At 52.4% G+C, this 18,220-nt stretch overlaps 5 protein-coding genes across 5 annotated transcripts; all 5 read left to right on the top strand.

Moving 5' to 3' along the window:
* The first annotated feature begins 863 nt into the window (after positions 1-863).
* On the top strand, positions 864-5,063 carry CAT8 (DNA-binding transcription factor cat8). Its single transcript, XM_062887103.1, has 5 exons — positions 864-2,151; positions 2,213-2,810; positions 2,865-3,222; positions 3,291-4,886; positions 4,910-5,063. Exons 1-4 carry the CDS (start codon positions 1,665-1,667, stop codon positions 4,602-4,604), a joined length of 2,757 nt encoding a protein of 918 aa, XP_062746891.1. The 5' UTR covers positions 864-1,664; the 3' UTR covers positions 4,605-4,886; positions 4,910-5,063.
* A 1,925-nt stretch (positions 5,064-6,988) lies between these two features.
* QC762_202150 (uncharacterized protein) lies at positions 6,989-8,711 on the top strand (the record flags this gene model as incomplete). Its single annotated transcript, XM_062887104.1, is given in 3 exon segments — positions 6,989-7,881; positions 7,931-8,090; positions 8,101-8,711. The coding sequence occupies 3 exon segments, from the start codon at positions 7,630-7,632 to the stop codon at positions 8,709-8,711; spliced, it is 1,023 nt and encodes a 340-aa protein (XP_062746892.1). The 5' UTR covers positions 6,989-7,629.
* A 2,084-nt stretch (positions 8,712-10,795) lies between these two features.
* Positions 10,796-12,639, top strand: QC762_202160 (uncharacterized protein). Its single transcript, XM_062887105.1, has 3 exons — positions 10,796-11,049; positions 11,112-11,411; positions 11,470-12,639. The coding sequence occupies exons 1-3, from the start codon at positions 10,990-10,992 to the stop codon at positions 12,409-12,411; spliced, it is 1,302 nt and encodes a 433-aa protein (XP_062746893.1). The 5' UTR covers positions 10,796-10,989; the 3' UTR covers positions 12,412-12,639.
* Positions 12,640-14,371: 1,732 nt separating this feature from the next.
* NTH1_1 (alpha,alpha-trehalase nth1) lies at positions 14,372-16,230 on the top strand (the record flags this gene model as incomplete). The annotated part of the gene is made up of 2 exons (XM_062887106.1): positions 14,372-16,138; positions 16,195-16,230. The coding sequence occupies 2 exons, from the start codon at positions 14,372-14,374 to the stop codon at positions 16,228-16,230; spliced, it is 1,803 nt and encodes a 600-aa protein (XP_062746894.1).
* Positions 16,231-16,981: 751 nt separating this feature from the next.
* NTH1_2 (alpha,alpha-trehalase nth1) lies at positions 16,982-18,082 on the top strand (the record flags this gene model as incomplete). Its single annotated transcript, XM_062887107.1, has 1 exon — positions 16,982-18,082. The coding sequence occupies one exon, from the start codon at positions 16,982-16,984 to the stop codon at positions 18,080-18,082; it is 1,101 nt and encodes a 366-aa protein (XP_062746895.1).
* Positions 18,083-18,220: the final 138 nt, after the last annotated feature.

Here is an 18,220-nt window from a genome sequence, read left to right on the forward strand (position 1 = left end):
GACGAGGCTGGTCACACAGACGACAGCGATCGTGACGAGGTTCGCCTGCTCTCTCGCACTTGTCCCAACAAACAGTCTGGCAACTGCACAGAAACCTGGTCGGTAGTATCCCATCGTCGCAACGCCCAGGAACTTCGCAACGGCGGGTTGTGGCTGCCAAGAGAAGGCGTCCCACTTTCCAACTTTTGGTCTGCCGAAGTGCTCATCAACAGTTGCAGTGGTGATCACCAGCGTTTTCCAGTCTCTGCCAGTGAGAGTGGCCGGCGTTAGCCTCAAAGTAGCAAAGGACAGCCAGTTGGAAGGTGGCAGAAAGGTTGTTAGGGCGTGGTTGGCAAAGTCTTGGGAGCTGTGTTCACCGTCCATGCCGCGCATTGTTTTCGGTGGCCATGGTTTTGCCATTGCCCATCACTTACCCCGGAACCTGCCAGAGCTGCTTACCATTTTGCCATGCGGTGTCCTCGTGATGCAGGACGGAGAAGGCCCCGGTTTCTGGGCTGACGGTAAGCGTACCATGGACACGCTTCTCCATGATGCCATCATCACCTGGGTGGCCTATCTGAGCCCTTCTCGAGCATTGAAGTGACGAGTTTTGAACGGATCTAGCCCCGTGGCCGACACAGCGAGTGACAGAAGATGGTGGTGCCATTTTCTGGTCTGGCACTTTCGAGTGGGTGTGGTCATCAGGAACAGGGGAATCTGTTTCCCCAGACTCAGTACGGAGCAGTGCTAGCCCGTTAACTCTCAGCTAACGCAATAGCCTCCCCCCAGTGAGCAACCCCCATCCCCCCTGCTCACCCCGGATTCCCCTCCATGTCCTGCTGGACCGTGATTGGGGCTTTGAGGGCTGGGCGACGTTGGCAGGCCAGCCATCCAATGATTTGTCTGGATTTCCAACCCCTACAACCCTGCCACGCCGCTCCGGCCAAGGGTGCGCCTGGTTGCGAGTGCTGACCGACCGCTTCCATTTTTTCTCCGCAGATTCAATCGCATTTGGACTGGGCCAAGGTCGACCAGAGCCAGAGAGACCAGACTCCGTGTGGGCCGAAGTCCCCAACGTGCCAGCGGACGAGGGCCTGCAGCTTGGCTGTCCACGGCGCCTTTCCCTTTTTTCCCTCACCTCCCGGGCACACACACTCGTCCTGGCTTATCATCCCCCGTTCCGACTCTGGGCAGGGCATGTTGTCATTCATATTAAACCCACCCGCCCCGCCTGTCACGTCTTCCAATTCCCCCCTCTCGAATATAGATTTGCCTCTTTTTACTCTAGAATTTAAAATCTTTTGTCTGGTCCATCCATCAGTCAGTCCATGGTAAACGAGACACCTGCACTACGACGACAAAGCCACGGGGTCCGAGACAGCTGGTGAGGTCTACCCTGCTACTGATCGCATCGCCCGCACCTCCCGTTCAGCCATTCCGCGCCGCCCGCAGCCCGATACCACCACCACCACCACCATTTCTACTCTCAGCAAAAAAAAAACAATCATACCGCGACGTTTTTTTTTGTTGTGTAACGGTATCACTGTGCGAATGAGAGGATATCGATAGGCTATTTATTTTTGTTGTTGAAGGAAGAAAGAACGAAAAGAAGAAGCAAACGAATTCAGGGGTTATATTTTTGTCGACCAAAACACAGACAGCAAGCAATCAACAAGACCGCCAAAATGCCAGGAATTCTGCCTATGAAGGTCATCAAGGTGGGCACGAGCTCCCAGAGCCGTATCGCCCAGGCCTGCGACAGATGCCGCAGTAAGAAGATTCGCTGCGATGGCATTCGCCCTTGCTGCTCGCAGTGCGCCAATGTTGGCTTTGAATGCCGCACCAGCGACAAGCTCAGCCGTCGTGCCTTTCCAAGAGGCTACACCGAGTCGCTCGAGGAGCGCGTCCGCGCCTTAGAGTCGGAGGTTAGGGAGTTGAAGGATCTGTTGGACGAGAAGGATGAGAAAATCGACATGTTGTCCAAGATGCACAGCAACCGACGGTCACCGGCGGAATCACCACATAGATCACCACCGCCAACCAGTGTGAGACTGGAGTCTAGCCCACCACCAAGGGAAGATACCTTCCGTGTTCAGGCCTCGCCGTTGCTGCTCGGTGTTGAGAATTCGGATTCGTACTTCATGGGCGCGTCGAGCGGGCGGAGCTTCATTGGTTTGTCGCCGTCTTTGAGCAGACTCGCTTTCTTGCCATGTTTTGCTAACATGCCATCCAGAATCATGCAAGAGGAAGATGCAGGAGAATGGCAAGTCGTGTGCCGATTTCAATCCAGAAGCGTTTTTGCACATCCAGGGGTGCTATCCTCTCGCACAAAAACAACCATCGCCGCAGATGAGGGTTCCTCCACGGTTGTTCACCGACCGCTGCGTCAATGTTTACTTCCAGGAGTGGTCGCCCCTTTTCCCGGTCCTCCACAAGCCGACTTTTCTTCGCGTCTACGAGGAGTTTGTGGCGGACCCGGATAAGATCAAGAACAACCACAAGCTTGCGCAGCTGTACTTGGTCTTTGCGATCGCCGCGCTGTCGAGTGAACAACCAGATCTCGAGCAGATCGCGGCGTGTGAGCAGCAGTGGCAGCGGGCCCTCGAGGCGATTCTCATGGATAATACCATGGTGACGCTTCAGTGCCTGTTACTTGCTCTCATGTACTGCACCATTCGGGCTGACTACAAGAGGCTCCAGCACTACAAGGGCATTGCTGTTGGTTTGTCGCACCGGTTAGGACTCCACCAGAGCCAGAAACGGTTCTCGTTTGGTGTCTTGACAATCGAGACCCGTAAGAAGGTCTTTTGGTCGCTTTATATGCTTGATTGGTATGTTCATCCGTCTTTCAATTCGCTCACAAGCACGTCACTGACCGGTCATAGCTTCTCTGCTGCCCTGCTCGGCCTCCCCAAGCTCCTCAAGGAAGAGGACATCCACTGCGAGTTCCCATCTGACACAGACGACGAATACGTCACGGAGAAGGGGTTCCAGCCGAGCCTTCCTGGCGAGGCGACCCGTTTGTCCAACGCGCTCGCCCTCTTCCGGGGATCCCGAGTGCTCGCAAAGGTGCTCGAGAAGATTTACCCTTCGGCCACCTCGCACGACCTGTCGCTCCAGCAAATGTCCGCTCTCGAGGCCGAGCTGGATGAGTGGTACAACAACCTGCCCCAGCACCTCAAACTCACCTTCAAGCAGGACAAGCCCTCGACCGACGTGACAGGCAGCCGGTCCCCTATCCTTGTAAGTTAGCGGACACTGCAAAATCCGATACCGCGTCGGTGCTCCACCGGTGCTAACCAGGTATCCAGGCCCTTGCATACTACTACATCCGAACCCTGATTTACCGCCCCGCAGTGACGTCTAGCCTGGGGCCCAAGGCGGCCCCGGCGCTGCTGTCGGTCGGCGAGTCGAGCAAGTGCATTATTCAGATTATTCAGCTGCTCGAGGAGCGGAGCCTGAGCTTTTCGTTTTGCCTGAACAAGTACGACACGCTTATTCTCTGTGGCATGGTTTTGCTTTTTCAGACGTTGGACCTCAAGCCGGACAGCAAGGTGTTGAAGGACCACGAGAAGCTGGTCAATGCGGTGATCAAGGTGGTGGATAGGGCAAAAGCCCCGGGGTGCTATGACTTCAAGAGGGTGGCAGGGATGTTGATCGCGGTGGAGGAGCCGCCGGCGGTGGTGGTGCCAGCAGCAGCAACGTCGCCCCCGCAGAGTTTGCCGACCCCGCCGAGGCAAAGCCCGGATTATGCTGCTGCTCCGCATCAGTTGGGTCAGCAGCAACACCGAGCTTCACCCGGGGCTGCTCCGTCGCCGACGACGACCACGACGATCCACAAGACCATCAACAACAACAGTCAGCGGCACAGCATGAGCGAGACGGACCTGAGGATGCAGCAGGAGAAGTTGAGAAGAATCTCCATGCCGCAACCGCAACTGCAACAACACATCCAGCAAGCTCGGGATTTTTCCTCACGGGCCCAAAGGGCGTCATTTGACGGAGCAAGACCGCCGAATGTGCCTCTTCTTCAGAGAGATCAAAGGCTTAGCATGAGCAGCAGCCATGCGCACCACCCTCACAACATGATGGCACGGATCTCGACGCCGTCGTCGCCCGTGCAGGCCCGTCCTCCGCCGCAGAGCCTGATAAGCCAGGCGCAGATCTTTGCGCAGATGCAGAAGCACTCTGGGGCCAGCACGTCGGAGTGGCAGGCGCTGCTGACGAGCATTGAGGGGGATCATCTGAATGTGTATGATGCTATTTATGGGGGGCCGGGGTTGAGCATGGCTACTGCTGGAGACGCGAGTCCTGTGAGTGTGAGTGCTACTTCCGTGCCGACGGCGGGGGGGTGGTCGCCTGAGAGTTGGGATGTGACAGGGTTTAATTTGGGGGATTTCGGTGGGGGACAAAACGGTGGTGGGCATGGGACGGCGCAGAGTGTGTTGAGTTTGCCGAGCGAGGATAGTTTGAGTTGTAGTGAGGCTGAGATGGGCGGGCCGCCGGGGGGGGGGATGAGGTTGGATGGGTTGGGGGATTTTGGGAGGGGGGGTTTGATGGGAGGGGGGGGTTGTTCGGTTTCTGGGGAGGGGTATTTGGTTGATGGGTTGGAGTTTGGAATCTGATATATAGGTATCTTGACTTTTTGACGAGTTTCAAGGGCGTGGAGTATTGGAGTTGGGTTTGGTATTTATTCTCGGTTGGGGGGCGAGGGACCTGGAATTGGGCTTGGATACCGACGGTACCGGCTGGAGTTCTCGATAGTCATTCATCATCGGGTGGTATTTGGTTCTATGATGACAGGTTGCAAAGCTTGCATTTGCTGGATCTTTTTCGGTGGGGGGATGGGGGGATGGTGGTGTTTATATTTACGCTCGCTTTGTTTTTTTTTTTCCTTTTTTTCTTTTTTTTCTTTTTTTTTTTTTTAAAAAAAAAGGATGGATACTATTGTCTTTTTTGGGGATTCTTGGGGTTTATATGGTTCAACATATGGTTATTTTAGTTACAGGCGGATTTTTGGACAGTTAGTATAGCGGGATTTTAGCTATCAATGAATGCAGTCAAAAGTATTCATTACACATCCAGTTGTGATCGATCATGGTAGAGGTTGAGTTGAGCTTCCCCCTTGAGACATGCGTCGAGTGTTTTGAGACACCAAGAACACCAAGACATGGACAAGAATGGTCTGGTCTCCGATAAGAAATCCGAATAGCCTCTTCCCTTTGGCGGTGCATTTACGATAGCCGCCTGAGCCCAAGCCTATAGGCATCGTTGCGCACCTTGCCTAATCCATCTCACGCGACAGGGTGACAGGTCGCCATCAGACCACCGCTGATGAGCACATTTTTGATCGGAGAGAGATTTAGTCAGCTCGGGGCTAGTAACTTTAGCGGGGATCCATAAAAGATGCCAGCCGGGGGTTCTCGTTCGGGATGCTCGCTGTTTGGGAATTCTTGTTGGGATTCCGGGATCTGTTGTGGTGTGGAGAGATCAGGGTTTGCGAGTCAGTTACCTGCAGGTTGGATCTGGGGATGGGAGGAAGACCCAGAAGGGCCGGGAAGGGAGGGGGGTGAGGGAGGTCCACATTCTTATTCGGAATACCGAAGGATGGATAAGCCTTGATGATTGATGGTCGTTTGCTAACCCTACGATGTGGCCGGGGGATCGTGACTGGTGGCATGGGGCCTGGCTTTTAGGTGGTGGTTATGCTACGTGGTCTGTTTGATGAAATGAGGGGAGAGTTCGTGGTGGATTATTGTGTTGGTGTGTGTGGGGAGAGCGAGCTTGAACAGCTGATGACGATAGGAGTGACGAGGACAGGTGCTGCCATGGAAAACCCTACACGGGAAACAGCTGAATGCCGATGCTGGGAAGCACCCAAAACGAGTTTGCCTCCCCCTTTTTGGCCAATTTTATGGAATCTGGGGTTTGTGTGGGCACGTGGGGAAGGAGGAGGTTTCGAACGAGGTTGTTGGAGTCTGGACGGAGAAACAGGTACCGTGGGTTTGATACAGGCTTCTTCCATGGGATGTTGGGAGGGATATGAAGTTGGGCGTTGTACAGTATGATCACTTTCTCGTGTTGACATGGAGTGAGTATAATTGTTACGTCTGTTGATTGCCCTCGTGACCAATCTATCAAGAAAGAAAAGAGAAATTCTAGGGGGGCCATTGCCTTTTTTCTAGGGGGCATTACCCCCCCATACCACAACGTATTTTTCTCATTACATCCATTTATTTCCTGTATGACCAATATCGAAGTGAATTTTTTGCCTTACAAATTACAGTATATACTTCATGTTTAAAAATGTTGTGGTTAATATACTACCGTAGTGTTAATGCCCGATACCTACGCCCCAATACAAGCCTTTCACCTCAAACCACCTACCCCCAGTCCTTCAATTGTCGGGCTTTCATTTGCAAGTCGTGAGCGTTGATGTGGTTGATGATGTGGTTGATGATGTGGTTGATTATGATGTGCGAGGCTCAGAGACCATATATAACCCTAACCCCATGGGGGGTAATGCCCCCTAGAAAAAGGATAACGCCCCCTAGAAAAAGGGCAATGCCCCCTAGAAAAAGGGTAATGCCCCCCCTAGAATTTCTCAAAGAAAAACATCGGTTGCAGTATCGGAATGTGGGCGTTCTTCCGTCTCCTGCACTGTACCTACATGCGTATATACGCCGTACATCGACGGACATATGCTGCGATGCGTCGACGCATAAGCGACTCCAACAATTCTCTGCCGCTTTCTTGGAGGTAATCATCTGTAGTTGGCTCGTTTAAGCTGCGGTTGTACCGCATGGCTGGCTCGTCCACAATGTATGCCCGTCATGCGACGCAAATCCGATAGCCGTCTGCGACGCTGGACGGTAGGGTGAGCACCTTATTATAGAGTGTCAAAGACTTCAGGCTGAATAGGCTCGCCTCGCGAGCGGGTGTGACCTAAGTGTGTTTAAAGATATTTTGGAGATGGGGTGACCAGAGGTTGGAGGCGAGTGTCGGTAGCAATGATCAGTGTGTCAGTCAACCCGCAAACTGCCGAGATCTTCAGGGCATAGCTACTAAGATCACCTCTTTGTAGCCTTCGGAGCATTCACCACAGTAGGATATGATACACATTACAGAACTTGGAAAAAGGATGCAAATCCCGCAAAAATCCGATCTGATCTGATCTTGTTGTGCCCCGCCCTCCGGAAACCGGAATGCGTACCTAGCGCCAGATGGATGGAAGCGGCCGCAAAAACGGCGTGGAGGCGGCCATCGCACCGGGATTTAAGGTGGATACCAGGTCCGGTACCTCCGGCCGCTAACAGCGGTTGGGCGCAGTTGCACCAGCGGCGGAAGCTCCGCCTTGGCAGCTAAGACAAGTTGCCGCCGCCGGCTCGGGATCCACCAAGAACCCGCCCCGAATGCGACCGTCTTCCTGCTGGCTGGGTATAAACGACTCCACTTGCTTGCGACGACGACGAGGCGTGGATTACATCACTCTGGATATACATCAAGACTTCACAGTTTCAGCATTGCTTTTGACGTCGTGACGTTGAACTAGAGTTCAGCTGCCAACTGCAATTCACTCAACCGGTCTCATCTCATCAGCTTACACCACATCTCACCATCAACCAGCACACTACAACCCCCTTGAGCAACATGACAGCAGAAGAGATCCTCAACGACAACACCAAACCCCCATCCCCCTTCCCCCTCGAGAAACCCCCAACCCACCACCATTCTAACCACCACGCCGCGAAACCAACCCCCCAAATCATCGCCCACCGCGGCTACAAAGCCCTCTACCCAGAAAACTCCATGCTTGCCATCCAAGAAGCCATAAAAGCAGGCGCCCACGCCATCGAGACAGACGTTCACGAATCAAAAGATGGAGTCGTAGTTCTATCCCACGTACGTCTCACCCCCCCCCTTCCACAACAAACACTAACCCCCCTTTTAGGATCCAACCCTAAACCGCTGCTTCTCCCTCCCCCAAAATCTCCACCTGCACCTGGCCCTACCTCTCCACCCTCCGTACCACCACCCCCCCTCACGTCCCCTTGGCTCGCCTCTCCGATTTGTTAAACTACCTCTCAACCCCCGATCTGTCCCACATTTGGGTATTGCTAGACATCAAAACAGACGACGACCCCAACCTCACACTTGTGCCCTCCATCGCAGCCACTATCGGCTCGAACCCACCGCCAGAAGGAGCCTCCTGGACGTGGCAGGAGAGGATTGTGCTTGGGGGGTGGAATGAGAATTACTTGAGGGCGTTGGGGGAGGAGCTCCCTGGTTTCAGGAGGGCGTATATTGGCTTCTCGCTGCTGTACGCAAAGAGGTTTTTGGATGATGAGAAATGGGCGGGGGTGCAGTTTAATCTGTTGCAGCAGGCGGTTGTGGGGCCGGTTGGGAGGGAATTTGTGCAGAGGGTGAGAAGGGCGAGGACGGAGAGGAGGTTGTGGGTCTGGACGGTGAATGATGAACGGTGGATGAGGTGGGCGTGGAGGAAGGGGGTGGATGGGGTTGTGACGGATGAGGTTGGGTTGTTGAGGAGGGTGCTGGATGGGGATGAGGACAGGGGGAGGGGGAAGGGGGTGACGGTGGGGATGTATATCAAGGCGGCGATGATACAGGCTTTGACGTTGGTTTTGGTGGTGGTTATATGGGGAAGGTTGAGGAAGGTGGGGAGGGTAATTGGGGGGGAGGGGAAGAGGGAGCAGGCGAAGGGGAAGAATTGATTTGAAAGGTGGTTTGTCAAGAGTTTGTGCTGGAAAGGGTGTCCATTCTGGGGGTGGGGCATATAACAAGGATACTTATCTGGGACCGGCGTTGGTTTCTTTGCGGGGGCCATCACAGCCCTATGGACCCGTAAACAGGGCGTGATGGATACGTCTGTTTCGAGATGGGAGGGTCAGGGCATTTTATGAGGATAATTCAGTAGTCATAGCGTGCGGGTGAGCGGGATCGTGTGGGCGGTTATGGAGATTCGGGGTCGGGTGGGATTCCATTGATTAGTTATGATACGGAGCTGTACACAGCGAGTGTTTCGAGTCCTCCAACGTTGTTTTGTGTTGGAGGCCATCCTGATAGATGTAATCTTTAATCTCATCTATTGAACCATCAAGGTGTTTGAGCAGGAGCGAGTGACAGCATGCTGAAACTGAGCGGTGACTTAGACAGGCAGTGTTGGCAGCCTTGCTTCAAAGAAATAAGATGGAATGGTTTCAACAATGGTGTACAACAAACGCAAAAGGCGGACACTTTCCATTTGAGTCTCAGGTGTCCAAGGTACAAGTAGAAAAGCGCAGCCATTCCTGCTACATTTTACCAGTGGACATCAAAAAGAAGCCATTCACGAACCCAGCCCCTATTTTGACCATCACTCGAATCTTGTAATATTCTCTAACTTAGTTTCCCAGCATGAAACTGTTCTCCCTCTCGAAGGGTCCCAGGACGCAAACATACATTGCGAAGTCTACAACCTCTGACGGGAAGCTGTGCGGGTTGCCTGCGGTGGAAGGGGGAAGTCTTTGCCGCAACCATAGATGGTAAGTCGCCGCATTGCAATCCCCGGATCGCTGCAGAAAGGCTTTGCTACTAACAACCTTCAGTGCCTTCAGGAGAACAGACAAGAATGTCGACGGTGGCCGTTGCGCTCGGGAGATCCCCTGGTACCGGTGTTATTGCAGAGCTCATCAGTACCAGGTGTACAAGAACATGCAAGTGAAGGATGAGCTGGATCGCGGTGCTCGAGCTCAGCAAGCAGACGAGGCCCCGGATCGTACAGCTAAGCAAACGAACGACGAGCGTAATCGCATATTCCCCCCCCTGAAAAGCCACTTAGATCGCATATTTTCTCCCTTAGAAAGCCACTTAACGGACGAGGGGCGAATGCGGGGATTTCGCTCGCAAATCTTGGGGGGCTGGAATCGCCCAGCTCAGGGTCAACAAACTCATGAGGGGCTGAGAGAAGTTTGCTTCCGCTGTTTCTTGGACAAGGCCCTCGATATATCCATCACAGGGGCCCCGCACCTTATCCTTCCTTGATCATGACTGTGGTCAGCACTGTGAGAGAACTGGCAAGAATCAAGTGATATTAACTCATGCGCAGAAAAAGAGGCAGTCAGTCAGAACCCGGTGGTCGAGAAGCCCGTTATGGGAGCCGGTATTCTCTGGAGCATGACAACAGGTCGACATACAGTCTGTAGGGGCGAGTAAGAAGCGGCAACAGGTCGACCTTATCTTGTACATAGAATATAGCTGGACGCTGAGCTGGGTGGGATCGGAAATGAGAACAGTTGATAGAGCCAGCAGAAACCAGGTCTTGTTGAGGTATCCTCATAGAATGTATACTTGCAGCGCGGGTGTTGACACCTGATGAGAGCGACACGCAATGAATGGGCCATGACTGGAATATAGAGGATAAATCGCTAGTTAATATCCAGAGATTGTACGCTGCCACTGAACAGAATCTCACAGCTCAGGTCATGACCGGCTATTGTAGTCCAGACAATTCCGCGCACCTGATGGATGGCTCCAGTGCATGCTGCTGCTAGGTATGACAGGTATCAGTTATGGCCAGGCTCGATGCAAACAACTTCAATCACCATTTTCAACTCAACCACGATCATGAGCTCAAGTCTCACCAGCCACAATCACACATGTATGAATAGATCGTCACATCGCAGTTCGGACGAATTCCAGAACCCGGCCCGCCAGCTCCCGCTGCAGCGCCTTCCCGCACCGCCCCACTCCAAATCCCCCCTAAAAGAGCTTATCTCCGGGTGACGAGCCAAGGCGGCGCTGCTGACGTAGCTGGCCACAGCGGTTCTTCATCTCAGGTGCCGACAGCCTTCATGAGACACCTCGGATTTCGGAACCCGCATTCGGCCGCGTCACTTCTGTTTTTATACAAAACAACAACGATCTGTCATTTTGCTTTATTTGCTTGATATCGCTCTCTTGTCCTTTTTTTGTTGCAGATCGACCTTGAATTTCTGACAATAGCTCCAAGCCATGGACGAGTACTCGGGCGGAACACCGGAAGCTGACCATCTCTGCGTCTTGGTCCACGGGGTTTGTCATGTCAATGGCGCATTAGCCTCAAGTCAAATCAGCTGCTAATTTTTGTTGTGCAGCTATGGGGAAACCCAAACCACATGAAAAACGTCGCCAAAGCCCTTCGCGATCAATTTCCCCCAAATAAGCTGCGTATCCTCGTCGCAAAGCGCAACAGCGGCTCCTTTACCTACGATGGGATCGAACTCGGTGGCGAGCGCGTGTGTTTGGAGATCGAGGAGGAGCTGGCGTTGATCAAGAGCAAGGGTGGAAATATCAAGAAGATAAGCATCGCTGGCTACTCGTTAGGTGGACTTGTCGCAAGATATGCCATCGGGCTGCTTCATGCGCGGGGTGTTCTGGATGACCTCGAGTGCAAGGTATGTTGGCCAGCCACCTCGATTGATGCAACTGACCCAATGCTAACCTGATCCCTAGAATTTCACAGCTTTCGCGAGCCCTTTCCTGGGAGTACGAGCCCCTTTGCGAGGTTGGTCAGACAGGATATGGAACAGCCTGGGCGCACGAACACTCTGCATGTCTGGGAGGCAACTCTTTGGCATTGACGAATTCCGTGACACGGGCAAGCCTCTTGTTGCTGTTCTCGCAGATCCGAAGTCGATCTTCATGGCCGGTCTGGCCCGATTTCAACGACGCACGCTCTACACCAACATTGTAAATGACAGAAGCGCCGTTCATTACACGACGGGGATCACGAAAACAGATCCATATGTGGACATGTCAAAAATCAAGACCAACCCTTTACCAGGCTACGACGGTGTCATTCTCGATCCAAAGAACCCAGTGTCCCCCGCCGCACCCAGAGACCCAGAACCGCTGATGCAATCAGTCGAGAAGTGGGCAAAGCGAGTCCCAATCATCGCGACAATAGTCGTCTTCGTCCCCGTTGCGCTCCTAGCGTTCTTCACCAACGCCGCCATCCAAACAGTCCGCTCGTCTCAGCGTGTAAAACTCCACGAGAGTGGAATGGCTGGTATCAAAATAGAAGGCTACAGAGTCAACCTCTGGATCAAGGAAATGCGCGAAGCTGTCGAGGACACCTACGAGCACATCAACAACTCGCAAAGTCAACAATACTTGGGACTGTCGGAGGATGACGATGACAACAGCTCGGAAGATAGGCACCTGCTTTCGCTAGAGAGGAAACAGTCGCACCCGCATTTCCCTACGTTGGCGCTGGCACCGTATCAGTTTTCTGCTATTCAGGCGTTGGATAAGCTTGTGTGGAGAAAGTATCCGGTTTGGATACACAATGCGAGGCATAGTCATGCGGCGATCATTGTGAGGATGGATAAGAAGGGGTTTGAGGAGGGGTGGGTTGTTTTGAGGCATTGGGCGAGGGATGAATTTTTGGCTTGAGGAGAGAATACCCAGGTGGGATGTTGAATTGGTTTTTTTGTTTGGGATATTTAATGGTATAGATAGCGGGAGTTTGAGAGGTAGTATTGTTTTAGCGATGTTTGGAGAAGGGTTGGATATATATTACTTAGAGATTCTTTTGTTGGGTATGTTTTTTATTGTGTCATACCCATCAGTAGAAACACGCTTCTATTTTCTTGCATGCAAGCCTCTCAGCAATGATCGGGGTGGGGGGGGGGAGAGTGGAAGGCTGTTTGCGTAGGAGGTTGTTGGGTTTGTTTACATGAGAGTGTTGTAAGTTGGCACAGATACCACTAAACTAAGAATAAATAATGTTTGAAGATGTAATACAGTTTCGCTTGTGATGATGTTTGTCGAGGCTCAGATGGAGGCCTGACAATACAGAAGTCGATGCGATGAATCCTCGAGGAGTCGGGATGACGTTAATAATACAACAAGACGAAATCGGTCAGTCTCGGTTAGAGCACCTTTATAAGCATCTTTCTTATCTTGCAATAAAACGAACCGCTTTAGTAACCCACCACTAAAGGAACGAATCACGGCGTTATCCCTGAGAAGCTGTCTCAAGGAAGAAATCTGGCCCTCCTCCAATACCCCAAGCATGCATCCTCAGTCTCCTAAGCACGCATCAGTCATGGTCCAGAGCCAGACATACGAAATAAGAGGCGGACCCATGTTCTTCCATTTGGTTATTGCCATAAGTTAATCTGAGAGACAGAACCGGACAAAGTAAGCTTCGGTGTGCCTAGGGGCGGGTGAGCGAGAGACAGAAGGAAGTTTTCATTGGAAATCCTCAACACCACTCCGCACTTCGGTAGGTAAGGTAACGCAGGGTGAATGTGTCTATGGGCAGGTTATCCTGTTTGCCGACCGGTTTATCATATCCAACACATGCAGCCGCAGGTGGTGGGAATGAAGCGCAAGTGCTGATGAAAAGTTGGAGTTGCTCCACTTATCTTTAGAGTTTGATAAAGTCGACGTCAAGTTGGGATGAAGACGATATCGGTCGGAGTTGGGGGATAAAGGTGAGAAAATATGGGGAAGGGGGATGATAAGTGAATATATGGGATATTGCCCCCGAGGACGTCTCATGACTACCCTAACCCCCTTAACGTTGGTGGTCGCTTCCAAATTACTGACAAGACAAGGGAAGTACTTGGTTTGAGTTTTTTAAGGGTTATCTTAGTTCGAGAATATCAGTCTCTATAGCTAGAAATAATAGATTTGGAGGGATGAGAGATTAAAGTAAATACTTGTAAAGATGAAAAGTGTTGAGGGGAGGGATTTTGATTTAGGCGGTTATATACATTGCGACATCTTCTAGACAGGATCAACACGAAGTCCTCTATACCAAAAAGTGTCCCCAATTTGGATAATTAACGCAAACAGTGCAGGATTACGGAAGAGGATTGGCCAACATTTTGTTTTCTCTCACCATTCAATCTCCCCCAGAATCACTCGAGCAACTGGTCTTATCTTACATAAGTATCAATAAAAAATCACTAGCTTATGCAGCTTGTGCGACGCTGCCCTGACCAGCGCAAACCACCTGCCGCATAGCATTGCGCTGTTGTCGCATCGAAATCGTGAACTCAACCCCACTCCCCCACCCAGTAAGATTCCCGCTGTTGCAGATCGCCACGTGGGCTTGACGCTAGACCTCTCTGGCACTAGCGCCAGCAAACACTCCGAACCCAACAGCTTGGTGCAGATTTGCGCCACTTTTTCTGGGCCAATCAGAAAACAGCCAAATAGCACAAGAGCTCCCTCAATTTAACAACCTCAACGCGTCTCCAATTCACCATTGTGGCTGCAGCTTGTTCACGGCTTCAACTTGGCAACCAAACCACCACCACCACCACCAACAACAACAACAACAACAACAACAACAACAACAACAACAACAACAACAACAACAACAACAACAACAGTTGTAAAAATGAGGACGTCGCGCGTGGCTAGGGAGACCGCACGACTCTTTGAGACTGCGGCCTCGACTTCAACACCGCTCCGGCGATCATCCAGAACCTCGACTTTGGCCGCGCGATTCTCTTACAATACCAACGCCAGCCCCAGCGCAGCTATGACAAAGGTCGAAGAAAGCGACGTCGAAGTCGACGATGACGTCAAACTATCCCTTGGTTCAGATATTGAAGATGCGATCACGACAACCAGGGCGGCCAAGCGCCGGCGCACCGTGACCACTGCAGTCACCACACAAACCATCAACTCTTCGCCTCACCGGCGAACCACTAGAGTAAAGGTAGAGCGCACGGCTGTCAAATCTGAAGGTGGCTCCGATTCCGACTTTCTCTCTTCCCTCTCCGACAACGAGGACATCAAGACCGCCATCAAGGAAGAGTCCAAGCCCGTCGTGCCCCGCGGCCGCGCTCGAAAACCAGCCCGCCGAGTCACCTCCCCGTCCGGCACGACCACCATATCCCCACCTTCCGATTGGGAGGAGGTTTACAACCTCGTCAAAGAGATGCGCATCAACGGCCCAGCCGCCAATGCCGCGGTTGATACAATGGGCTGTGAGCGCCTTGCCGACCCCTCCTCTACAGTCAAAGACCGCCGCTTTCACACACTTGTTGCGTTGATGCTTTCCTCCCAAACCAAGGATACCGTCAATGCTGAAGCGATGAAGCGTCTTCATACCGAACTCCCGCCGTTCGAGCCTGGTGCACCAGCTGGGTTGAACCTCAATAACATGCTCCACTGCCCCCCTGCCGTTCTGAACGAGCTCATTGGCAAAGTCGGCTTTCACAACAACAAGACAAAGTACCTACTTCAAACGGCGCAGATTTTGAAGGACAAGTTCAACGGGGATATCCCGCCTACGATTGAGGGGTTGGTGTCACTGCCAGGTGTAGGGCCCAAGATGGCGCACTTGTGCATGAGTGCCGAGAATGGATGGAACAGAGTGGAGGGCATTGGTGTCGATGTTCACGTTCACCGGATCACGAACTACTGGGGGTGGAATGGACCTAAAGAGACCAAGACACCAGAGGAGACGAGAATGGCGCTGCAGAGCTGGTTGCCCAAGGACAAGTGGAAGGAGATCAACTGGTTGTTGGTTGGGCTAGGGCAGAGTGTCTGCTTGCCCGTTGGGAGAAGATGTGGAGACTGTGAGGTTGGATTGAAGGGGCTGTGCAAGGCGGCGGATAGGAAGAAGGTGAACGAGGGAAAGAAGAGACGGGAGGGGGTAAAGAAGGAGGAGGAGTTGGTTGAGAAGACTGAGATCAAGGGGGATGATGAGGGTGGAACGGCGGCTAAGAGAGAGCAGCAAAGGGTGGTCAAAATGGAGGTTGTGGATGAGGGGATGCCCCCGCCGCCGAGCGATACCCAACCCGAGCCGACGCCACAACCTGATCCCGAGTCGAACGTTGCCATCCCCTCCGTCGAGCAGGACGTTAAGCCCATCATCAAGGATGAAGAGGATGTTGAGATGGCGCGCAGCGTGCCTATCAAAACTGACGGCGATGATCTCGATGAGGACATGGTCAAGAAAGAGGAGGAGGATGCCGTCAGAATCGATCAGTCGAGCCACCAACCCGAGGACGTCGAAATGAGCGATAGCCCCGAGGTCAAAGTCGGGATCCAGCTCGAGCCCCGAAGACGTCGTCGTATCCCCGCTGCGATCCCCTCCCGAGGCCAATCTGAAGACCCCCCATTGGAGGAATCCGATGCCGAAGTCAAGGTCGAGGTAAAGCCCGAACTCCTCGCACGCCGAGTCCGCATCCCGGCTCACATACCTTCTAGCCACGAGCCCGAGGTCAAGGTCGAAGTCAAGACTGACTTTGACAGAAGAGTCCGCATTCCGGCTCGTGTTCCTGCTGGGAATGAGTGTGACGATGAGGAGGCCGAGGTCAAAACCGAGATTAAGCCTGAACCGTTTTCCCGACGAGCTCGCATCCCTGCCCATATCCCAGAGCGGGAATCATCGCCCGAGGTTAAAGTTGAGGTGAAGACGGAACCTACTCGAAGACGGGCTCGGATTCCGGCGCGTGTTTCTGGGAGAAGTGAGGAGGTGAAGGGCGAGCCGGATGTTAAAGAGGAGGATTCTTAGTATGAGTCTGACTATGACTTTCGGTTTGCCTCTAGCCCCGACTTGGACTCTGATGAAGATGGGGGTGAGCAAAAGCCGGTCATCAAAGATGAGGATCCCGGCTTCGATGACGATGAGCAGAAGCCAGTCATCAAGGATGAGGATTCCGACTCGGGCTACGTCTTTGCCGCTCACTTTGAAGAAGAGTTGCCCTCTGTCAAGGATGAGGACTCTGACTCGGGCTATGGATTTGACTCGCTTGATGATGAGATCAATTCAATTAAGGACGAAGACTCTGGTTTCGACGATGGTTTCGACCCGCTCTCTGATGAAGATGTGGTTTCCATCAAGGAAGACTGCGATTACGATTCTGATTTTGAGATTGGGGAGGTGTTTAGAGCTGATGCCCTTGCGTCTGACCATGGTTCTGATGATGAGGAGATTAAGGAGGAGGACTCTGACGATGAGATAATGGAGGAAGGCTCCGGCTACGACGACCTAATGGATGCCTCGGACGACAGCGAGATAAAATTAGAAGACTCCGACGACGACGACGAGATTAAGGAGCAGGGATCCGGCCGCGAGATCAAGACTGAGGACTCTGACGACGACGAGATAAAGGAGGAAGAGTCTGACAACAACAACAACAACAACAACAACAACAACAACAACAACAACAACAACAACAACAACAACAACAACAACAACAACAACAACAACAACAACAACAACAACAACAACAACAACAACAACAACAACAACAACAACAACAACAACAACAACAACAACAACAACAACAACAACAACAACAACAACAACAACAACAACAACACCAACAACGCCCCATCTATCAAGGAAGAATACGACTGCAGCTCCGACTACGGAAACGAGCGGTCTTTCAGAGCGGATGCTCTTGCTTCTGACTACAGCTCTAGCTCTGACGAGGAGGATATCAAGTCGGAGTATTCTTCTGACCACGGATTAGACCGAGAAGACGACCTCCTCGACGATCACATTGAAGATGATGGAAACTTCCCAGATCTCCCCAACGCGACCGGCTCCCAGTCTAACCCTGCCGATGCCGAAGATGAACACGAACGTACCGTCTTTGAGAATTTAACTGCCAGCGAAGAGGAGGTTCATGGGTTACCCTTCTCATACCATGACCATCGGTTGACCGTGGCGGCCGCAGCCAGGGATCGTTACGATTTCCTCGGGTCTTTCCCAGGGTATCATGAGTTGGACGCGGTGACCTCGGTGAGGATTGGGGGAGACTTGCCCAGATTTCCGTTCTTGGACGGACATGGCGAGCGGCCTCTGAGTGCTGAGGATGACGGGTTGTGGGACGTGCTTGCCGGGGAGGAGGATGACTGGCGGTTTGAGCAGGATGGTTTTATGGGGGGTGATGTGCTTGATGACTCTGTTTGGGATGAGTTTGGTGGGGAGGATGAGGTGTTGAGGTATGAGGAGGAGTATTTGGGGGTGCAGATGGTTGGGGAGTTCGAGGGGGTTTATGTTGAGGATGGGGTCACGGATGCGTTTGAGCTGGGGTGTGAGGGTGGGGAGGGGGATTTTGAGGATGAGGAAGATGAGATTTATTGATTTGTTGTTTGCGAGTTTGTGATATACTGGGGGTAGTCGTGATTTTAAGCAGTTGGGTGTATATCACGAAATACCAAACACAAACCTACTACCCTCGGCATTCAAGAATGGGATACTGTAAATCAATGTCACTGATAC

Source organism: Podospora pseudocomata, assembly GCF_035222375.1.
Source record: "Podospora pseudocomata strain CBS 415.72m chromosome 2 map unlocalized CBS415.72m_2, whole genome shotgun sequence".
NCBI classification, from domain to species: domain Eukaryota; kingdom Fungi; phylum Ascomycota; class Sordariomycetes; order Sordariales; family Podosporaceae; genus Podospora; species Podospora pseudocomata.

Coding starts and splice junctions, on each gene's coding strand:
- CAT8 (XM_062887103.1), top strand. CDS start 1,665: ATGCCAGGAATTCTGCCTATGAAGGTCATCAAGGTGGGCACGAGCTCC. Junction 2,152..2,212: donor GAGCGGGCGGAGCTTCATTG/GTTTGTCGCCGT, acceptor CATGCCATCCAG/AATCATGCAAGAGGAAGATG. Junction 2,811..2,864: donor TCGCTTTATATGCTTGATTG/GTATGTTCATCC, acceptor GACCGGTCATAG/CTTCTCTGCTGCCCTGCTCG.
- QC762_202160 (XM_062887105.1), top strand. CDS start 10,990: ATGGACGAGTACTCGGGCGGAACACCGGAAGCTGACCATCTCTGCGTC. Junction 11,050..11,111: donor TCTGCGTCTTGGTCCACGGG/GTTTGTCATGTC, acceptor TTTGTTGTGCAG/CTATGGGGAAACCCAAACCA. Junction 11,412..11,469: donor TGGATGACCTCGAGTGCAAG/GTATGTTGGCCA, acceptor CCTGATCCCTAG/AATTTCACAGCTTTCGCGAG.